The sequence below is a fragment of the Rhincodon typus genome, chromosome 37, assembly GCF_021869965.1.
Source record: "Rhincodon typus isolate 14 chromosome 37, sRhiTyp1.1, whole genome shotgun sequence".
Taxonomy (NCBI): Eukaryota; Metazoa; Chordata; class Chondrichthyes; order Orectolobiformes; family Rhincodontidae; genus Rhincodon; species Rhincodon typus.
Window position 1 is genome coordinate 3,789,507 of NC_063368.1, and position 20,248 is coordinate 3,809,754.

At 42.3% G+C, this 20,248-nt stretch overlaps 1 protein-coding gene across 1 annotated transcript in view; it reads left to right on the top strand.

Moving 5' to 3' along the window:
- LOC109924006 overlaps window positions 1–20,248 on the top strand; it is a 132,827-nt gene that overhangs the window by 26,322 nt on the left and 86,257 nt on the right. Inside the window, exons 3-4 of the mRNA XM_048617640.1 lie at window positions 13,917–13,998; window positions 14,088–14,298. Coding sequence (XP_048473597.1) covers window positions 13,917–13,998; window positions 14,088–14,298 — 293 coding nt within the window. The remainder of the gene's footprint in view (window positions 1–13,916; window positions 13,999–14,087; window positions 14,299–20,248) is intronic.

Genomic DNA, 20,248 nt, shown 5'->3' on the forward strand with positions numbered 1-20,248 from the left:
GTAACCATTATAATTCATAATGTAGTTATACAGAATCATCAAAATGAAAGAATAAAATAAGAAAAGGACTGTACAGTTCCATGTACAAACAATTATGAATCATTACAAAAAACAGCTCTCCATAATTTACAGGCTTAAAATGAATAGACTCCTGTGCTTTGCATCTTGTATTAGCCTCCATCTATCATATTATCACATTGAGTTCCTTAAATTCTCAATCATTTACACACAATTTATGAGTTTTAAAAGGTAGGGAACAGGGCTATCTTGTTTGCTTCTTACTTTAATTCCACTGCATGTTTATTTTAGTGTGGTTGTGGCAAGAGATAGTGGGAATAGAAGATGGGATTTGAGAGTTTTCCAGCAAAGTCCAGACAGAGGTTTTTAAGTAAGATTTGAGAGTTTTCCTTCAAAGTCCAGACAGAGGTTTTTAAGTAAGATTTGAGAGTTTTCCTTCAAAGTCCAGACAGAGGTTTTTCTGTCTTTCAGTAAAGGAACACACAGTCACTTGTTTGATTGTGTCAGAGTAGTTTTGGTGCACATTACCTGGGATCAGTTCCAGGGCTTGTTTCTAAGGAGTGCTGCTCTTTTTGGTAGAACTTAATGACCTGGACTTGGGTGAATGGAGGATCATTTCAAAGTCTGTGGATGATACAGAAGTTGGAACTGCAGTACGCATTGAGGAGACTAGGAATGTATTTCGGGAGGTCTTACAGTACTGAAACAGCCAGACACATAACACATTACATTTAATGCAGTTAAGTGTGAAGTGGGTATTTTGATAGGAGAGGCAGTTTAAACTAAATGATAACATTTCAAAAGTGATGCAGGAACAGAGAGACCACATGGTGTGTGCTTGGCTCCTTCAGAGGAAGCAGGTCAAGTTGAAAATGATGTTGAATAAAAACATGTGGATGCCATACTTTATAAAGGTCTAGAGCGAACCAGAACCAGGTTGGCATTGTATAAGAGACTCGTTAGACTTCAACCAAAGTACAGTGTACAGTTCTGGTCACCACATTACTGGAAGGATTGATTTCAGTAGAATGGAGATGTAAGGGGATGTTGTCACGACTGGAGAGTTTTAATTCTGAGGAAAGATTGGATAGGCTGGGATTGTTTTACCTCGAACTGAGGAGGCCAAGGGAAGATTTAATTGATGTGAATAAACATATGAGGGACCGAGACAGAAGGAGAGAGAGATGCTAGGAAAGACTTATTTCTATTAGCAGTGATGTCAATAATCATGTTAGAGAAATTTTCATTTATTAGTGGATTAAAGCAAACCCAGGTTGGAGGGGAGTTTTTTTTTGAGGTCTACAACATGAAAACAGGACCTTCAACCCAACTTTCCCATGCTGCCCATTTTTCACAGTTTAAATTAGTCCTATTTGCCTGTATTCAGTCCATATCCCTCCATACCTATCCCATCTATGTACTTGTCTAAATGTTTCTTAAATGACAAAATTGTATTCGCTTCCACCACTACCTCTGGCAGCCCACTCCAGATACTCACCACCCTCTGTGTGAAAAAAATTGCCCCTCTGGACCCTTTGGTATCTCTCCCTTCTCATCTTGAACCTATGCCCTCAACTTTTAGACCCCCCTACCATGGGGAAAAGCTGTCCGCTATCTACCTTATCTAGGCCTCTCATGATTTTATATACCTCTATAAGGTCACCCCTCACTCCTACACTTCAGGGAAAAATGTCCCAGCCTATCCAACTTCTCCTTATAACACAAACCTTCCAGTCCAGGTAGCATCCTAGTAAATCTTTTCTGCACTCTTTTTAATTTAATAATATCCTTTCTATAGTAGGGTGACCTGAACTGCATGCAGTACTCCAAATGTGGCCTCACCAACATCTTCCACAGGTACAACAGGACGTCCTATCTTCTATACTTAGTGTTCTGACAGGTGAAAGCTAGCATGCCAAAAGCCTTCTTCACCACCCTGTCTACCTGTTACTCCATTTTCAAGGAGCTATGAACCTGTATCCCAAGATCTCTTTGTCCTAAAGCAATCCCCAGGGCCCTGCCATTGACTGTGTAAGACCTGCCCTGGTTTGCTTTACCAAATGCAACACCTTGCATTTATCTAAATTAAACTCCATCTGCCATTCCTCAGCCCACTGGCCCAGTTGATCAAGATCTTGCAGCATTCCCAGATAACCTTCTTCACTGTTCGCTATACCACCAATCTTGTTGTCATCTGCAAACTTACTAACCATACCTCCTAAATTCTCATCTAAATCATTTATATAAATGACGAACAACAGTGGACCGAGCACGGATCCCTATGGCACACCGCTGGTCACAGGCCTCCAGTCTGAAAAGCTACCCTCTACCTGCCTTCTACTGTCAAGCCAGTTGTGGATCCCTGGATCCTGTGAGAGTTAATCTTATTCAACAAAGTACCATGTGGTACCTTGTCAAAAGCCTTGCTAAAGTTCATGTAAACAATGTCTGCCACACTGCCCTCATCTACTTTCTTGGCTACCCTTTCAAAAAAACTCAATCAAGTTTGTGAGACACTCAAAGTCATGCTGATTAACCCAAATGAGTTATTGCCTCTCCAAATTCCTGTAGATCCTGTCTCTCAGAATCCCCTCTAACAACTTACCCACCACAAATGTTAGGCTCATTGGCCTGTAGTTCCCAGGCATTTCCCTGCAGCCTTTCTTAAATAATGGCACAACATTAGCCAGTCTTCCAGCAATTCACTTGTGGCTGTCAATAATACAGATATGTCCGCTAGGGGCCCCGCAATTTCCTCCCTAGCTTTCCACAAAGTCCTGGGATACACTTCATCAGGTCCAGGGGATTTATCCACCTTAATGTGTTTTAAGACCTCCAGCACCTCCTCTTCTGTAACATGGACTCTTTTCAAGATATCTGTATTTATTTCTCCAAGTTCCCTAGCATCAATGTCTTTCTCAATGGTAAATACTGACTAGAAATATTCATTTAGAATCTCACCCATTCCTTGTGGCTCCGCACGTAGATGACCTTGTTGATCTTTAAGAGGCTCTATTCACTCCCTAGTTACCCTTTTGCCCTTCATGTACGTGTAGAATTGCGTTAGATTCTCCTTTACCTTTTCTGCCATTGCCATAACGTGTTCCCTTTTAAAGCTCCTGATTTCTTTCTTAAAGATACTCCAACACCCTCTTGTACTCCTCAAGAAATTCACTTGATCCCAGCTGCTTATAAATGAGGAGAATTTTTTTTTCATCCAGTAGATGATGGGAGTGTGGAATTCACTACCGAAAAGGCTGGGAGGGGCAGAAACCCTCATCTCATTTATAATGGTACTTGCAGTGATGCAATCTACAAAGCTATGGACCAAGAACCGGAAAGTGACATTAAAATGGAAGAAAAACTGAAAGAACTGCGGATGCTGTGAATCAGGAACAAAAACAAAGTTGCTGGAAAAGTTCAGCAGGTCTGGCAGCATCTGTGAGGGAAAAAACAGAGTTAATGTTTCAGGTCCAGTGACCCTTCCTCAGAACTGATGGTGGCAAGGAAAATGTCAGTTTATATGCAGAAAAAAGTGAGGGGGATGGGGTAGGGAGTAAACGATGGGATAGAGCCTAAAGAGAGAGAAGAGCAGTTGGATAGACAAAGAGTTGATAATGATCAGATTGGGAGGGTGAATAGTTGTTAATGGGGACTATTAGTGACTAATAACAGGTAGTGTGTAATGGCAGGCTATGTGGTAACAAGGCCTGGTGTGTGAGGTGGGGGGCTGGGACAGGGAGAGTTTAGGACCCAAAATTATTGAACTTGATATTGAGTCCGGAGGGCTGCAGGGTCCCCAAGCGGAAAATCAGGTGTTGTTCTTCTAGCTTGCGTTGAGCTTCGCTGGAACACTGCAGCAAGCCAGAGACAAAGATGTTGGCCAGGGAACAGGATGGTGTGTTAAAGTGGCAGGCAACAGGTAGTTCAGAGATTTTTTTGCGAGCAGAACGTAGATGTTCTGCAAAGTGATCACCCAGTCTACTCCTCGTTTCCCCAGTGTAGAGGAGACCACATTGTGAGCAGCGAATGCAGTAGACTAGATTCTGGGAGATGCAGGCGAAGTGTTGCTTCACCTGGAAGGTATGTTTGGGCCCTTGGATACTGGGCAACAGGTAGTTCATTAAAATGGAAGATGCTTTTTCAGCTGCCACAGACACGATGGGCCGATTGACCTCATTCTATGCTGTAAATTTTCAATGTTTCACTGTTTTCTTGTAGCAAGGAATTTATGCAGAATTTTCATAAGTCACAACAGTTAAGGAGTGTCCAATTTTGGCCACCATGCTAGGAACATAAGAAATAGGAGCAGCCCTTTAGCTGTTCAACCTGTTCATGCTAATCTTCTACCTCACCACCATTTTCCATCACTTTCCTCACATTTGTTGACATCTCGAATGTCTAGAAATCTATTGTCTTTGTCTTGACCATAACCAAAGACAACCGCCACAGCCCTGTGGAATAGAGAATTCCAAAGTGTCACCATCTACTATGTGAAGAAGTTACTCCTTATCTCTGTCATAAAGGACCGACTGTTTCTCTGGTTCTACATCCTCCAGCCTGTGGAAACATCCTTCCTGCATCTACCCTGTAAGAATTTTGTTTGTTTTAATACAAATGTCCTTTAGGGAAAGAAACCTGTTATCCTTACCTGGTCTGGCCTGCATGTGACTCCAGACCCTTAACAATGTGGTTGACTTTTAATTTGCCTCTTGGCAATTAAGGGTGAACAATAAATACTAGCCTAGCCAGCAATGCTCACATCCCATGAATCAATAAGAAATTTAAAAATTAAAATTAAGACCACCTCTCATTCATCTAAACTCTAGACAATATAGAGAATATAGTCCCAGTCTCCTTGATATGGAGGAATGCCAATGCCTGAGGCAGGATAATTACTAGAATAGTAGCAGGAATGGTAGGCTGATGTTGGGAGATTTAAGAAGTTATTCTCATTAGAGTAATGGAGAACAAGAGGAGCAAAGTATGGCAGATTCTGGAAATCTGAAATTAAACCAGAAAATCCTGGATATTTTCAGCAGGTTTGTTAGCATCTTTGGAGAGGGCAATGAGTTAATACTTTAGTCATCAACCACAGATGCTCTCAGACCTGTTATGTTTTCCTACTATTTTCTGTTTCACTTGTAGATGTTCACAGAGCAGGTGGAAGCTGCTGAGCCCATCATGCCTGTGCTGGTTAACAAAGATGTGACCATTTTTCAAACTTCTGACCATGTGAGGTTGTTGACTTGCTCGCTGAGCTGGCTTGTTTTCGTTCAGACTCTTCGTCACCATGCTAGGTAACATCATCAGTGAGGCCTCACCCACAACCCGAGCTACAATTCTTTGCTAAAATCTTGACCATCTCCCTGGAGGCTACGACAATGCAGGTGGATATTTAAATACAGCTTAAACCTTACAAGTGTTTCTGACTCAACCATCCTTTCAGGCATGAATTCCAGATTCCCACCATCCTCTGGTGAAAAAACTTCTACTCAACTCTCCTCATAGCCTTCTACCTTTCATCTTAAACCTGTTTCCCTTGGTTATTAACCCCTCTATTTAATGGAAAAAATGCCTTCCTATCCACTCTATCTATGCTCCCCATAGTTTTATGCATCTCTATCAAGTCCCCTCTCAGCTGCTTGAAGGAAACTCCAGCCTGTCCACACTTTCCTCATAGCACAAACTGGTCAGCCCAAGAAACACCCCAGGAAACTCTCCTCTACAGCCTCTCTCGTCCAAACACATCCATCTATAATGTGGTTACCAGAACGCATACAGTACTCCATTTGTGGCCTGACCAATTTTTTATTCAGTCCCTGCTGTTCTGTGCCTCTGCCAATGAAGGCAAGCATCCTATGTCTTCTTAACCACATTATGTACTTGTCCTGCTACATTCAGGGATCTGTGGATAAACACAACAAGCTTCCTCTGATCTTCCCTACTTTCCAGGGTTCTACTATTCATAGTGTAATCCCTTGCTTTGTTAGCCCTTCCCAGCTGTATTAACTCACACTTCTCCAGACTGAATTGCCCACCTGAGCAGTCCACCAATATAGAATTGTAGAATCATACAGTACAGAAGAGATCCTTTGGCCCATTTAGTCTGTACTGTCAAAACTATGCTAAATCTACACAAGTTCCACTTTCCAGGACTAGGCCCATAGCCTTGAATGTCATGATGTTTCAAATGCTTTTCCAGGTAATTTTTAAAGGCTGTGAGATTATCCACCTCAAATAGTCTCCAAGGCTGGGTGAAAATAATTTTCCTCAAATCTCCTTTAAACCTCTTGCCTTCCACCTTTAAAGTCTTCCTTTTTGTTACTGGCCTTTCAGTTAAGGGGAACAGCTGATTTCTAGCCAACCTATCCATGCCGTTGTGATCTCATACAACTCAGTCAGGCCTCTCCTCAACCTCCTCTGCTCCAAAGAAAACAATCCACACTTACCTAGAAACAGAAACAGAAATTGCTGGAAAATCTCAGCGTGTCTGGCAGCATCTGTTCTTCAGAACTTATCCAGCCTCTTTTCATAGCTAAAGCACTCCCTCCCAGGCAACATCCTGGTGAATCTCTTCTGCAACACCTACAGTGAAATCACATCCTATAGTGCAGTAACCAGAACTGCACACAGTATTCCATTTGTTAGGCATGACATCCCTCTGATAAAGCCATACTGACAATCCCTGGTCAATGCCTTTATAAATGGAGATTAATTTTCTCCTTCAGAATTTTCTCCGATACTGCCCCTGCTCACTGGTCTGTAATTTTCTCTACCACCGTTCTTGAAAAGTAGAACCACTTAGCCGTTAGCTCTCCATCAGTCCTCTGGCACCTCTCCCATGGGTCAGAGGGGAATTAAAACATTGAGTCAGGATCCTGGTGATTGCCTCTCTTGTTTCTCAAAACAGCCTGGGATATGACTCATCCGGACCTGGGATTGTGTCTGCTTTAAGCTTGCCAAATATCTCTTCACTCCCCATGTGGATCTGCTTATAAACCTCATAGTCCCTCTTTCTGAATCCTGTACCTATATTCTCCTTCTCCCTAGTGAAGACAGATGTGAAGTATTTGTTTAATACTCTACCAGTGTCCTCTGCATCCACACACACATTTCCCCTTGGTGCCTAATGGGCCTTATTCTTTCTTTGGTTATTCCCCTTCCCTTAATATACATGAAGGTTGTCTTGAGATTCTCTCTAATCTTGCTTGCCAGTATTTTTGCATGACCCCTCTTCACTCTCCTAACTAGTTTTTTGAGATTCCCCCTGCACATTCTACACTCCTCAAGGCCCCCCATTGATTTGCTTGCTTTGTACCTGTTGTACGAAGAGCCATAGAGATTTACAGCACAGAAACAGACCCTTCGGTCCAACTTGTCCATAACAACCAGATACCTAACTTAATCTAGTCGCATTTGCCACCATTTGGCCCATATCCTTCTAAACCCTTCCTACTCATGTACCCATCAAGATGCCTGTTAAATATTGTAATTGTACCAGCTTCCACCACTTCCCCTGGCAGCTCATTCCATACATGCACCACCCTCTCCATGAATAGTTGCCCTTTAGGTTCCTTTTAAATCTTTCCCCTCTCACCTTAAACATATGGCCTGTAGTTTTGGACTCCCCTACCCTGGAGAAAAGACCTTGGCTATTCACCCTATCCACACCCCTCATGATTTTATAAACTTCTAATAAAGTCACCCCCAGCCTCCGATGCTCCAGGGAAAGTAGCCCCAGCCTATTCAGCCTTTCCTTATAGTTCACAACCTCCAGTGTCCCTTGTAAATCTTTTCTGCATCCTTTCAAGTTTATCAGCATTTTTCTTATAGCAGGGAGATGAGAATTGAGCATAAGAACATAAGAACTAGGAGCAAGGGTAGGCAATTCAACCACTCGAACATTTAATATGATCATGGCTGATCTTATCTCAGCTTCAACTCTGTTTTCCTGGCAGCTTTCCATGATCCTTCAACCATTACTAATTAAAAATCTATCTGTCTCCTCCTTGCACCTCTCTTTTCCTTTTCATCCAGTTCTGAATATTCCTAGATACCGACCGCTTGTTTCTCCTATGTTTCATCCTAAGTGGAACATGTTAGGCCTGAACTCTCCCTAGTTCCTTTTTGAGTGATTCCCACTGTTTTGTTATAGATTTGCCTTCAAGTAGCTGTCAATTCATCTTCCCCAAATCCAAAAATTGTTTTGCTCATCATCTTTTTCTGTTTCCTTAACAGACTTAAAACTTATGATGTTCTGGTTTCTATTCCTAAAATGCAGTCCTGCTGCCTCCTTGAAAGCCTGTCTGCTTTGTTCCTCAGAATTACGTCCAGTTATGCAACGACCCTGTAGGATCATGTTGATACAAAAAGCTCGCCTGAATATCATTTCAAGAAATCTGCCTTTATACAATGATTATGCCAATTAACGTTAGTGAAGTTGAAATCCCCTCATTTAATTACCCAATTATTATTTTCACACATCTCAGTGAATTGTCAACATGTCTGCTCCTCAACTGCCTGATGACTGTTTGTGAGCCTATAATACACTCCTATCAGTGTGACTACCCCCTTTTTATTTCTAAGCTGTACCGACAAAGCCTCATTTGACAACCGTCCCAAGATGTCATCTCTCCTTACTGACTTAATTAATAATGTGACACCACCTCCTCTTTTACATCCTTCCCTGTACTGCCTAAAGACCCTACACTCCAGAATATTGAATGTCCAGTCTTATTCCTCCCTCAACCAAGTCTCTGTAGTGGCAGTTTACGGTATCCTTCTCATTATTTAACACCCTATCAATTCGATGTATTCCACAAACCTCTTGATGATACCCCTATATTTAAGTCCAAATCATTAACATACACGACAACACCAAAGGGCCCAGCAGCAAACCGTGTGGAACCCCATTGGAAACAGGCTTCCAGTCACAGAAACATCCCTCTACCATCAATCATTGCTTCCTTCCTGTCAACCAGTTTTGGATCCAACATGCCACTTTACCTTGGATCCCATGAGTTGTTACTTTCTTGACCAGTTTGCCATAAGGGATTTTATCAGAAATCTCACTAAAATCCATGTATACAATCTCAAATACATTATCCTCACTAACAGGCCTGGTAATTTCTTTCCAAAAAGTCATTAAATTTATCAAACATGACTTTCCTTTAACAAGTCCATGCTGATTATCTCTGATTAATCCGTGGCCCTCCAACTGAAGATATATTCTGTCCTTCAGAATTCTTTCTAATAACTTTCCCACCACTGAGGCTAGACTGACTGTTCTGTAATTCCTGATTATCACTTCCTCCCTCTTTCAAGAATGCAACAACGTGAGTAGTCCTCTGGCAGCTCACATGTGGTCTGAGAGGATTTGAAAATTACTTCCAGAGCCCCAGATATCTCCTCACTTGCATCTCTGAACAATCTTGGATACTTCTCACCTGGGCTTGCAGATTTACCCACTTTTAAACCCACATGTACCTCCTCTTGCTGTCTGTTAATTTCTTCCAATATTTCACAGTCTTCCACACTGATGCATTTAACCATGTCATTCTTTCTGATTGTGAAGACTAGCACAAGATATTCTTTGAGGATTGCATCCTGTCTTCTGGGTCCACATACAATTTTTAATTTAAGTTTGAAAGGAGATTGGATAGACATGTTCTAAACTCATCTCCCTGTACACCTCCCCACAAGGTCTGTACCCACGCCACCACCACCTCACAGGTGCTCCGTGCCCCATGTGGCAATCCTCATCCAAGTATCCCAGCGCCAATCCCTACATCTCCAACCTTCACCTGCTATAAAGCAATCTGAACTTGCTGGTCCTGGACTCGGGGTCTTAGAATCTGGGGAAGGCTTGTAGTCCCGGTCCTGGTCACTGCTGCTATTGGTACAAATGTTTTAGTTAGAGATGGGACTCTGGCCCTCACTTGGGAAGAATATTCAGCCTCAGGGAGCTGCCAACCAATCGCATTCACCGGTTGTGCCAATAGCAGCAGTGACCAGGCTGGGGAGGTCAAGGTTGGAAATGTAGACTATTGGCAGCTCAGGTACTTGATGGGGATATTCACAGGCAAGGAACAGCTGTGAGGTGGTGGTGGGGTGGGGCTCAGACTGTGTGTGTGTGTGTGTGTGTGTGTGTGTGTGTGTGTGTGTGTGTTTGTGTGTGTTTGGGTGGGAGATTGGGGGTAAGGTGGGCAGCTTGATACGGAAAGGAAGCCATTGAGAGAGTCCTCCCTCACCTTCCTGGTCGAGGCTGAAAGAAGCCCCTCTGAACTCCTCACTTTAAAATTCAGGCCAGGTGGGAAACAACCCAAGTTGTCGATAATTGCCAATTTAAGGGTCCTAGTTCGGCCAAGGCAAGGCAGGCAAGCCTAGGTGTCACCTGATCCCTGTAAAATAAAAGTTGAGGCCAGCTGGATTGTGGGTAAGCCAGCTGGGGAGTTTTGAGTCCTCATCTCCCCCACTGTCAAAACCTGGAGTTAGGGTACAAATTACAATGCACACTACTCAAGGCAGCCAATTTTGGATTGTTAACCAAGCCATGCACCATTTAGCATAGGGTCAAGCAGAATAGAGCATTAACACGTGTTCCAAAGAGTAGTGTGGGAAGAAGGGATTTCAACACGAGGGGTTCTGGAATCAATATTCAGGAACAAGTGAGCTATTCCATTGAGAGGATTCCATGTGAACCATGATGGGACCAATGTTCTGGCCAATTGTATAACTAGGCCTGTGGACAGGGCTTAAAATAAACAGCATTGGAAGAGGGTGCAGGATGGAGGATTTAGGTGGAGGGAGAATTAGAAATCCAAAGAGAAAGGTAAAGAAACTGAAACACTATAGCAATGTGGGTAAAGACAAGCAGAGTGGGAGAGGAAGGCTCAAAAGTTTAACAAAAATTGTGCAGACACAAATCAGAATATCACACAATGTAGACGTATGAAAAGTCAAAGGATTTTTATTTAAATGCACAAGTAAGGTCACCATAATCCTAATTCACTATAGTGCTATAGTCACCACACCTCAGGCAGGGGGAGTGACTTGGACATTTTCTTTTCTTTCAGCTGTTTGTTTTATTTTTGCCTCTGCTGATAATCCTGTCTGTTGTATACTAAGACGGTGCCGGAGATTCGCGACTTTGTACACTTTTCACTGTACTCCTGTACTCGAGTACACATGACAATAAAGTCTAAATCTAAAGAGGAGAGAGGTGGAGAAGTTGAGCCCTTCATGGTAACTTTGGCTGGTGTGAGAATTGATCATTGTGTATTGCTAACCAGCCAGCTGAGCTAACAAACTCTCGTAAATGAGCAATAAGATACGCAATAAGCAATAAGCAAGATAAGCATACGCAATAAGATAGATGAACCAGTTGCAAGTACAGTGGGAAATTATTTACATCTCATCACCATTACAGAGACCTGGCAACAAAGTGATCAAGGATTTAAGAAAGGTTAAAGGAGAATGGAAAATTAAGGACCAGTCAATGTAATATTAGTGAAAGTATTAAGATTTATTATAAGAGATGTGATAATTGGAGACTTAGGAAAGAATAGTAAAATTGGGTCAAGTCAGCATAGATTTATGAAAGAGAAATCATGTTTGACAAACTTGTTGGAATTTTTTTGTGGATGTCACTTGTCATGTTGATAAAGGAACATAGGGGTGCATTTGGATTTCAGAAGGCCTTTGATAAAGTCCAGGAGGTTTGCAAGTAAAATTAGAGCACATGGGATTGGAAGGGTTAATATACCACGGTGTGTTGAGAATTGTCTAACAGATAGAAAACAGAGAGTAGGAATAAATGGATCATTCTCAGGATGGTAGTACCACTAGCAGGGTACCATAAGGAGTAGAGGTCATATCTGTTCACAGTTTGTATAAATGATTTGGGTGTAGGGATCATTTGTAATATTTTGAAGTTTGCTGGTAACATCAAACTCGGCCTGTATGTAAATATGAGGAGGATATAAGAAGACTTAGACAGGTTAAGTGAATTTGGTTAGAACATGGCAAATTGAATATAATCCAAATAAATGTGAAGTTGTTCACTTTGGTAGAAAAACTGAAAGGTCGAGTAGTTTTCAATTGGAGAAAGATTGAGAAGAATGTGTGGCTAAATGGACCTGGATGTCATGTTCATAAGTCAGTTCAAGTTAACATTCAGATGCAGTAAGCAATTCGGAAAGCTGTTGGTATATTGACCTTTATTGCAAGGGGTTTTGAGATGAATAAAGAAGAAAAATGTCTTCCTACAATTGTTTTGAGCCTTGGTGAGGCCACATCTGGAGTGTTGTGTAAAGTTTTGGTCTCCTTATCTAAGGAGGGATGTACTTATGATAGAGGGGGAGCTACAGAGGTACACCAGTTTAGTCCCTGAGATGCTGGGATTGTTTAAGAGAATAGGTTGAGGATTTTGGTGAACCACATTTAGACTGTACAGTTTTGGTCTCCAGGAGTACAGTGGAGGTTCATTAACTTAGTCCCGAGAGTGTGACAGTTGTGCTATGATGAGAAGTTGAGCAAATTCGGTTCACCCGCGAAAGATAGAGCAAATAATCAGACAGGGGTTGGCACTGGAGAGAAACCATCCCTTGTCCACCACCTTTGTAATCAAGTTCTGTGGGGGATGGCCCATAGCTGATCTTCCCGATCCATCATCAGTTAATGATCTTAAGTGCTCAATTGATGTAATTAGGGTGATAAGATAGCGGGGTAGGGGAGTGACTGCTGAAAGCTTCCAAACTCCCCGACTCCCTCCCCTCACAGCTCTGACCCAGCCATCTCCCAAGATTAAATAATTACAGCCTCACATTAGCTTTTCATGGCTGCCTAGCCTAGGCCTGCAGTGATGCTGTCCAGCTGGCAGCTTCAGACAGGGAGGGACATGGACTCCTGATTGGCCAAGAAGTGTGCCGGACAGTACTGAAGTGCTTGATTGGCCCACCTCACTGGTGGTGTTGTTCGTTGTTGCATCCACACTTAGCGTAGACAGCAGTAAATCCAATCCATAAATTCAAAAGTAGGCCTTTCAAGAGGAAACTTAGGAAGTACTTCTCCACACAAAGGAGAATGGAAATGTGGAACTCTCTCTCACCAAAAGCTGCAAAAGCTACTATTCAGTTGTTGCTTTCAAGTATGAGGTTAGTAGATTTTTATTGCATAAAAGTATCAAGGGAAAGAGCTAGAGGCACAAAAATAGGATCAAGCTAGACCATTTGGCCAGTTGAGCCTTCCTGCCATTCAACATGATTGTGATTGACTTTAGTTTCAATTCCATTTTCCTGCCCACACTCCATATTCCTTGATTCCCTGAGAGATCAAAGATTTGTCTGTCTCAGCCTTATACGTATTCAATGATAGAGTATCCACAACCATCTGTGGCAGAATTCACCAACCATTGAGCATAGAAATTTCTCCTCATCTCAATCCTAAATGATCTGCCTCTTATTCTGAAGCTAGGCCCTCATTCCAGATTCCTAGCCAGGGGAAACAATATCTCAGTATCTACCCTAATCAATTCCTTCAGAATTTTAATGAGATCATCTCTCATTCTTCTAAACCACAAAGAGTTGACAGCCCAGTTTACTCAGCTTATCATCACAGAACAATGCTCTCATTCTAGGGACCAATCTAGTGACCTTTTGCTGTGATGCCTTCTAAGTAAATCTTTAAATATGGAGACCAAAAGTCCACACAGGATTTCAGGTGTAGTGTCACCAAAATCCTATACGTTTATAACCAGAATAGCTAAGGCGGCTAAATAGCATTGAGGGAGGAGTCAGCCATGAACTGATTGAATTGCATATTGGGCTTGAGAAGGGCAGAATGGCCTCCTTTTGTTCTTGGACATCAGTCATTGATTTGTTTTTTTATTTTCAAAGTTGGCAGATGGAGCCAAGGATACATAATCACCTGACAAGTCAGCTTACGAGGAAATGGGCCGTGGACACAGCTCCGTTTTGGGTAAGACCACCAGCCAACCCTCATAACAGTTACCTAAAGGAAAAGGATCTATCTTGTCAATAGCATATAACTTTACTTTCATTCTACAGACCTCAGAGTTGTCCAGTGCCACGATAACCAGAGGACACTCGTCGCGAGGGGAACGAATGCTAGGGTCAAGCGCCTCTGCTCTCCAAAGGGAAGGGAGGAATTGGGACATGCATTCTGACAATCCAACATGGAGCCATTTGCGCAACAGAATGCACTCCTGGGGACGGTCAGATTCAGTGGAGACCCGAGGAAAGGCTGTGGCATCAGTGGGTGAGTTATGAAGTCATAGAGTCACACAGCATTGAAACAGGCCCTTTCACTCATCGTGTTGATGCTGATCAACAAACACCAAACAACATTAAGTCCCATTGACCTGCACTTGGTCCATAGCCTACTATGCCCTGGCATTTTTAGCACTTATCCAAATGCTTCTTAAATGTTGATAGTGTACCTGCCTCCACCACTCTGTCAGGAAGCACGGTCCATATAAGTACCACTCTCTGGGTTAAAAAAAATTCTCAGATCTTTTCTATACTACTTGCTTCTCATCTTAAACGTATGCCCTCTTGTTGTAAACATGTCTGCCTTGGGGAAGAGATTCTCACAATCTACTCTGTATATGCCTCTCATAATTTTATATACCTCAATCAGATTTCTCTACGGCCTCCTCTGCTCCAAGGAAAACCTAGCCTATTCAGTCAATCCTTATAACTGAGACTTTTCATCCCAGGCAACGTCCTGCTGAATCTCCTCTGCACCCTCTCCAGTGCAATCTCATCCTTGCAATACTGTGGCAAGCAGAACTGCACAAAGTATTCCATCTGTGGCCCAACCAATGTTTTATAAAGTTGTTACAAGACTTCTTTGCTTCTATATTCTATGCCCTGGCTAATGAATGCATACATCCTGTATGGCTTCTTCATTACCCTGTCTACCTGTGCTGATACCTTCAGGGATAAATGAAGTCACACACCAAGGTCGCTTTGTTCCTCAGTACTCCCTAGGGAACTACTATTCATTGTGTACATCCTTCCCTTACTACACTTCCCAAAATATATCACCTTACACTTATCGGGCTTAAATTCCATCTGTCATTGCTCTGTCCAGTTTACCAGCTGATTAATATCAGACTGTAACCTGAGACCTTTCTCCTCAGCGTCAGCAACACCACCAACTTTCATGTCATTTGCCAACTTACTAATTATAATCCCTACATCACATCCAAGTTATTAATGTACAGAACAAACAGCAAGAGTCCCAGCACTGATCCCTGTGGTACACCGCTGATCACGGGCTTCCAATTTAAAAAACAACTCTCCACCTCTGCCTTCTATTTGCAAGCCAGTTTTCGCCCCCGTTTGCCAACTTGCCTTGGATCCCATGGGCTTTTTTCTTTTGGACCAGCCTTCCATGTGGAACCTGGTCAAAGACTTTACTGAAGTCCACATAAACCACATCAATTGTACTACCCTCAAAATATATTTAGTCACCTTTTAAAAGAACTCAATTGAATTAGTCAGGATCTCCCTCTAGTGTTGATTATTCCTGTCCTTGAGATTTTTTTCTAATCATTTCCCTAACACATGTCAGAATAACTGGTCTGTAGTAACCTGGTCTATCTTCACTACCCTTCTTGAACAAAGGAACCATATTAGCAATCCTCCAGTCATCTGGTACTTTGCCTGTAGCTAGCAAAGTGTTAAATGTATCCACCAGGACCTCAGTAATCTCCTCCTTTGTCTCCTATAGCAGCCTGGGATATATCTCACCAGGTCCTGGTGATTTATGCAGTTGTTTGCCTGCTCAAACATCCAATATCTCCTCCTTATTAGTATTAACATATTCTAGAACCTCACCATCCCATCTTATATATTTCTAGCTACAATGTCTTTCTCCTCTGTGTTACAGATTGAAAAAGTATTCATGTATGACGTCACCCATGTCCACTGGCTCAATGTACAGATTGCCCATTTGCTGTCTAATAGATCCCACTCTTTGCCTGGTAATCCTGTTACTTGTATTGTAAAAAGCTGTGGCTTTTTCCTTGATCCCATATGCCAAAGATATTTTGTGGCCTCTCTTTGGCCTCCTAATTTCCTTTTTATGCAATTTCCTAAACTTTTATACTGTTTTTAAAGCACTGTACCTGATGTATACTTCCTTGTGTTTCTTTATTAAACTCTCAATATCCCTTGACATCCAGGTTTTCCTGGATTTGCTGCCCTTGTCCTTCACTCTTTGAGCAACACACTATCCCTGAATTCTCACTGTACTACTTCTAAAAGACTTCCACTTTCCAAATGTAAACTTAACTGGAAGAAGCAGCTCTCAGTCTGGTTTCCAGTCTGTGTTTATCTAATGTGATTGAAATTGGCCTTCCCCTAGTTTAGACATTTAACTTCCGCACTGCCCTTATCCTTTTTCATAATGACTTTGATACTTACAGAGTTATGGTCGCTATGCTCAAAATGCTCATCCACTGAAATTTCAATCAGCATCATTCCCTAGGATTAGGAGTGCCACTGCCCTATCTTTAGTAGGTCTGTCTATATACAGGCACAGAAAACTCTCCTGGATGCGCTTTAAAAATTCACCTTGTCTGATCCTTTCACACTAAGGCAATCCCAGTTAATATTAGCAGAGTTGAAATCCCCTACAACTATAACCCTATTTCTATCACACCTTCCTGTGATTTGCCTACATACCTGCACCTTTGATTATCTCCCTTTGACTTTTGAGAGGCCTGTAGTAAAATCCTAACTAGGTAATCGCCCTTCTTTATTTCTAAGCTCTACCCTGATGGCCTCGTTTGAAGACCCTTCTTAGGTGCTCACTCTCATTACTGTGTGATTGTTTTCTTTATCAATAATGCAATGCCCCCACCTCACTTTACTTTCCCCCACTATTGCACCTGAACCTTCTATATCCTGGAATGTTGAGCTGCCCGTCTTGTTTTTCCTTCAACCATGTCTCAGTGATCACAATATCATATTCCTGTGTGCTGATCAATGCTCTACGTTCATCCACTTTTCCAGTCAAGCTCCGTGCATTAAAATAGATGCAATTTAACTATCTAAACCTCCTATGTGCCTCATCTTGCCCATGTCTTCTTCACCTACTGGACTATACTAGCATTCATTCTATATTTGATTAGACTTTGCTCCCAAATTTACATCTACCCCGTGCCTTATCAACCTGCCAAATCAGTGTAAAACCTCCCTAACAGCATGAACAGACCCATTCCAGTTCAGGTGTAATCTGTCCAGCTGGTACGGGTCCCACCTACACCAGATTCTGTCTCAATGATCCAAAAATTTAAAAGCCCTTCCTCCTATATCATTCTTTAGCTACACGTTCGTTTGGCCTGCTTTCCTATTTCTATACCCGGTAGCACATGGCAGTGTAAGTACTCTGGAGATTATAACTTTAATAGTCTTCCTCTTTAATCCTCTTCTGAGGAGCTGAACTTACTGGTGGTGAATATAATGTATACCGAACAGATCCTCTGAGTTCTTCACTTACTGTAATATTACTGAAGCTGCTGGCAGCGTCTTGCCTTTTCATTGACAAGGTTTCAACATTGTTCACTTGTCCCATTTCCCTTCTTCCACTTCTGATTTTACTTCTGAATTCTCCTTCAGCTATTGCCAGGATAAGGCTGCCATGATTTTGTTTCCCATGTCCGTAATTGTCTGCATTTCTCTCTCTGACTGTACTTAGTGACCCTAATGATCCCTGAATGTCTACTCTTAATCAAACCCACATATTGGTCTTACAGTGTGGAGCTGGAGGGACACAGCCAGCCAGGTAGCATCAGAGGAGCAGGAAAGCTGACATTTCGGGTCAATTTCTGAAAAAGGGTCCCGACCCGAAACATCAGCTTTCCTGCTCCTCTGATGCTGCCTGGCCTGCTGTGTTCCTCCAGCTCCACACTGTGTTATCTGTGACTCCAGCATCAGCAGTTCTTACTATCCCCACATATTGGTCTTTCTGTCCATCCATCTGATCTGCCAGATGTTGTTTTTCCTTTTCCCATTGTCTTTCATCAGACTACAACTCTCATATGCAAACGATGCAGCACTTCACACGCGTGACTGTGCTGTCTTCTTGCAATGACCTATTCTGAATCCTCTGCCTGATGTCCTGCAATCCATTTGTCTTGATGTCTGCCACTTCTTTCCTTCTCAATTCAACCTTCCCTGATGGATCTTAGTTCTTCAACTGAGTTATTAATTTCTTGAAGTTTGTCCCATCCAACCCAGTTATAGGAAATTCTGTGGAATCCTACAGGAGTATGTTTGTGCTGGAACCGGCAAAAGAAGCTCATTAACCAATGACATAAAGAAAAAGAAGCTTTCCATGGAAATGGTGCCTTTGATGTAGGATAACACCCCAAGGTCCCAGGAGAGCAATCAAACAAAAATTGACATCAAACTAAGGAAGATATCAGTGAAATCACAGATTGGATAGGGAACGCAGGAGGCTAGGGAAACACAGGGGTATTGAAAAACATGGGGATAGGAAAACACAAGGAGTTAGGGAAACACAGGTGGTTAGAGAAACGCAGGGGGATGGAGAAATGCAGGGCTTAGGGAAACATGGTGGGGGATAAGGAAACAAGGGGGAATAGGAAAACACAGGGGGATAGGGAAATGCAGGGGGATTGGGAAAGGGCTCAGGGCTATCCCTCCAACCTCCAAGCTGCCAATTGAAAGGACACGTGCTCCTCCAGCATGTGGTGGAGCCTCCACTTCTCAGCAGCTGGACAATGGAGACTTGCTCACAACATTGGGATTAATCCCATCTCCTGATTCCCACCTCTGACATAAATGTGCAGCCTTGGCCTCTGTTATTGAGGGCTGGGATCCCATATGTTTTTCTTAAAGATATTCACTATTTATCTTGTCAAAGATTTCTCTTAAAACAACCCAATGTCGTTTTTTTCCTGATCACCACCTCCATAAAGTTGATTCATTTAGCTTGTGCCCTTTTCTCTTCTGAATTCCTGCTAAAATGTGTCACATGCAATTCCAGTGCGTTAAATTTTACCTGGTATGTATTTGTCAATCTTACCTGCCTGAAATCTGTTACTGTAATCATTGTTAAAGACATTTCTGAATTTTATGCTATCTGCATACTTTGAAATTATTTCCATTGTACCCAAGACCTGGTCATTAATATAAGGTTAATGACTCCAATACTGATTGCTGGGGACCACCTGTCTCCTGTAGCACAATCATTCACCACTGCTATTTGCTTTTTTATCCCAAACAGTTATGTATGTAGATTGCTACTGTCTCTTTATTCCCATAGGCTTCAGTTTTGCTAAACAAATGTGGCACTTAGTCAAACATGTTTGCAAATCCTACAGACACCACATCCACCTTGCTACGCTCATCATTTCTCAATGTGGCTTCACCAAAGAATTCAGTTAAGTTTGTTAAACGCAGTTTGTTTTTACAAAATCGTAAGATGTTAACGAAAGAGGAGCAGGAGTAGGCCGTTCATGCCTTTGAAGCTGTATTGTCTTTCATTAAGGTCAAGGCTGATCTGATTGTAGCCTTAATTCCACAATGCTGTGCCATCTTCCATTTATTTTTCCAAGTGCTTTTTAGCTTCATCCTAGATTGATACTCTAAAATTTTCCCCACTGCCCATGGCAGACAGACTGCACAGGTTCATCTCTACCCCTTTTTTTAAACAGCGGTGTACCAAGTGCATTCTTCCAATTCTTTGGCACCATCCTAATGCCTATTCTGTCTTTTCATTTTCTTGACCCTCTTTAAACTTTCTGCATTAGGCACAATGGTTCTGTATTGTATTTTGAACTTTATTATTTTCAAAAGCATCCTTCTCCTATTTATTTAATTTCACTGGACAGAATTTCATTGTCTCCATCTCCGCTACTCTCAAGCTGGCTAGTTTTCAGATTGGGGTGGTAAAGCCTGTACCATACCCTTGGTGGCCTTCCAGGCACCATCTGCCTGTCCTGGCCTGACTATAATTTCAGGTGGGGTGGATGAGGGCCATGGCATCCCACCCACCCTTGCCCCAGTTGAGGCCCTTAAATTGGCAATGATTGGCTACTTATTGAAGGTTTCCTGCTCTGGTGGCAGAGGTTTAGAGGTAAGGGGAAAGCTTGGTAGGTGAGCCTGTTTGTCAGTCCTCAAGAAGATAAGCTTGGTTTGCCTCACTTAAGATGCCCTACCTGTGCCCTACC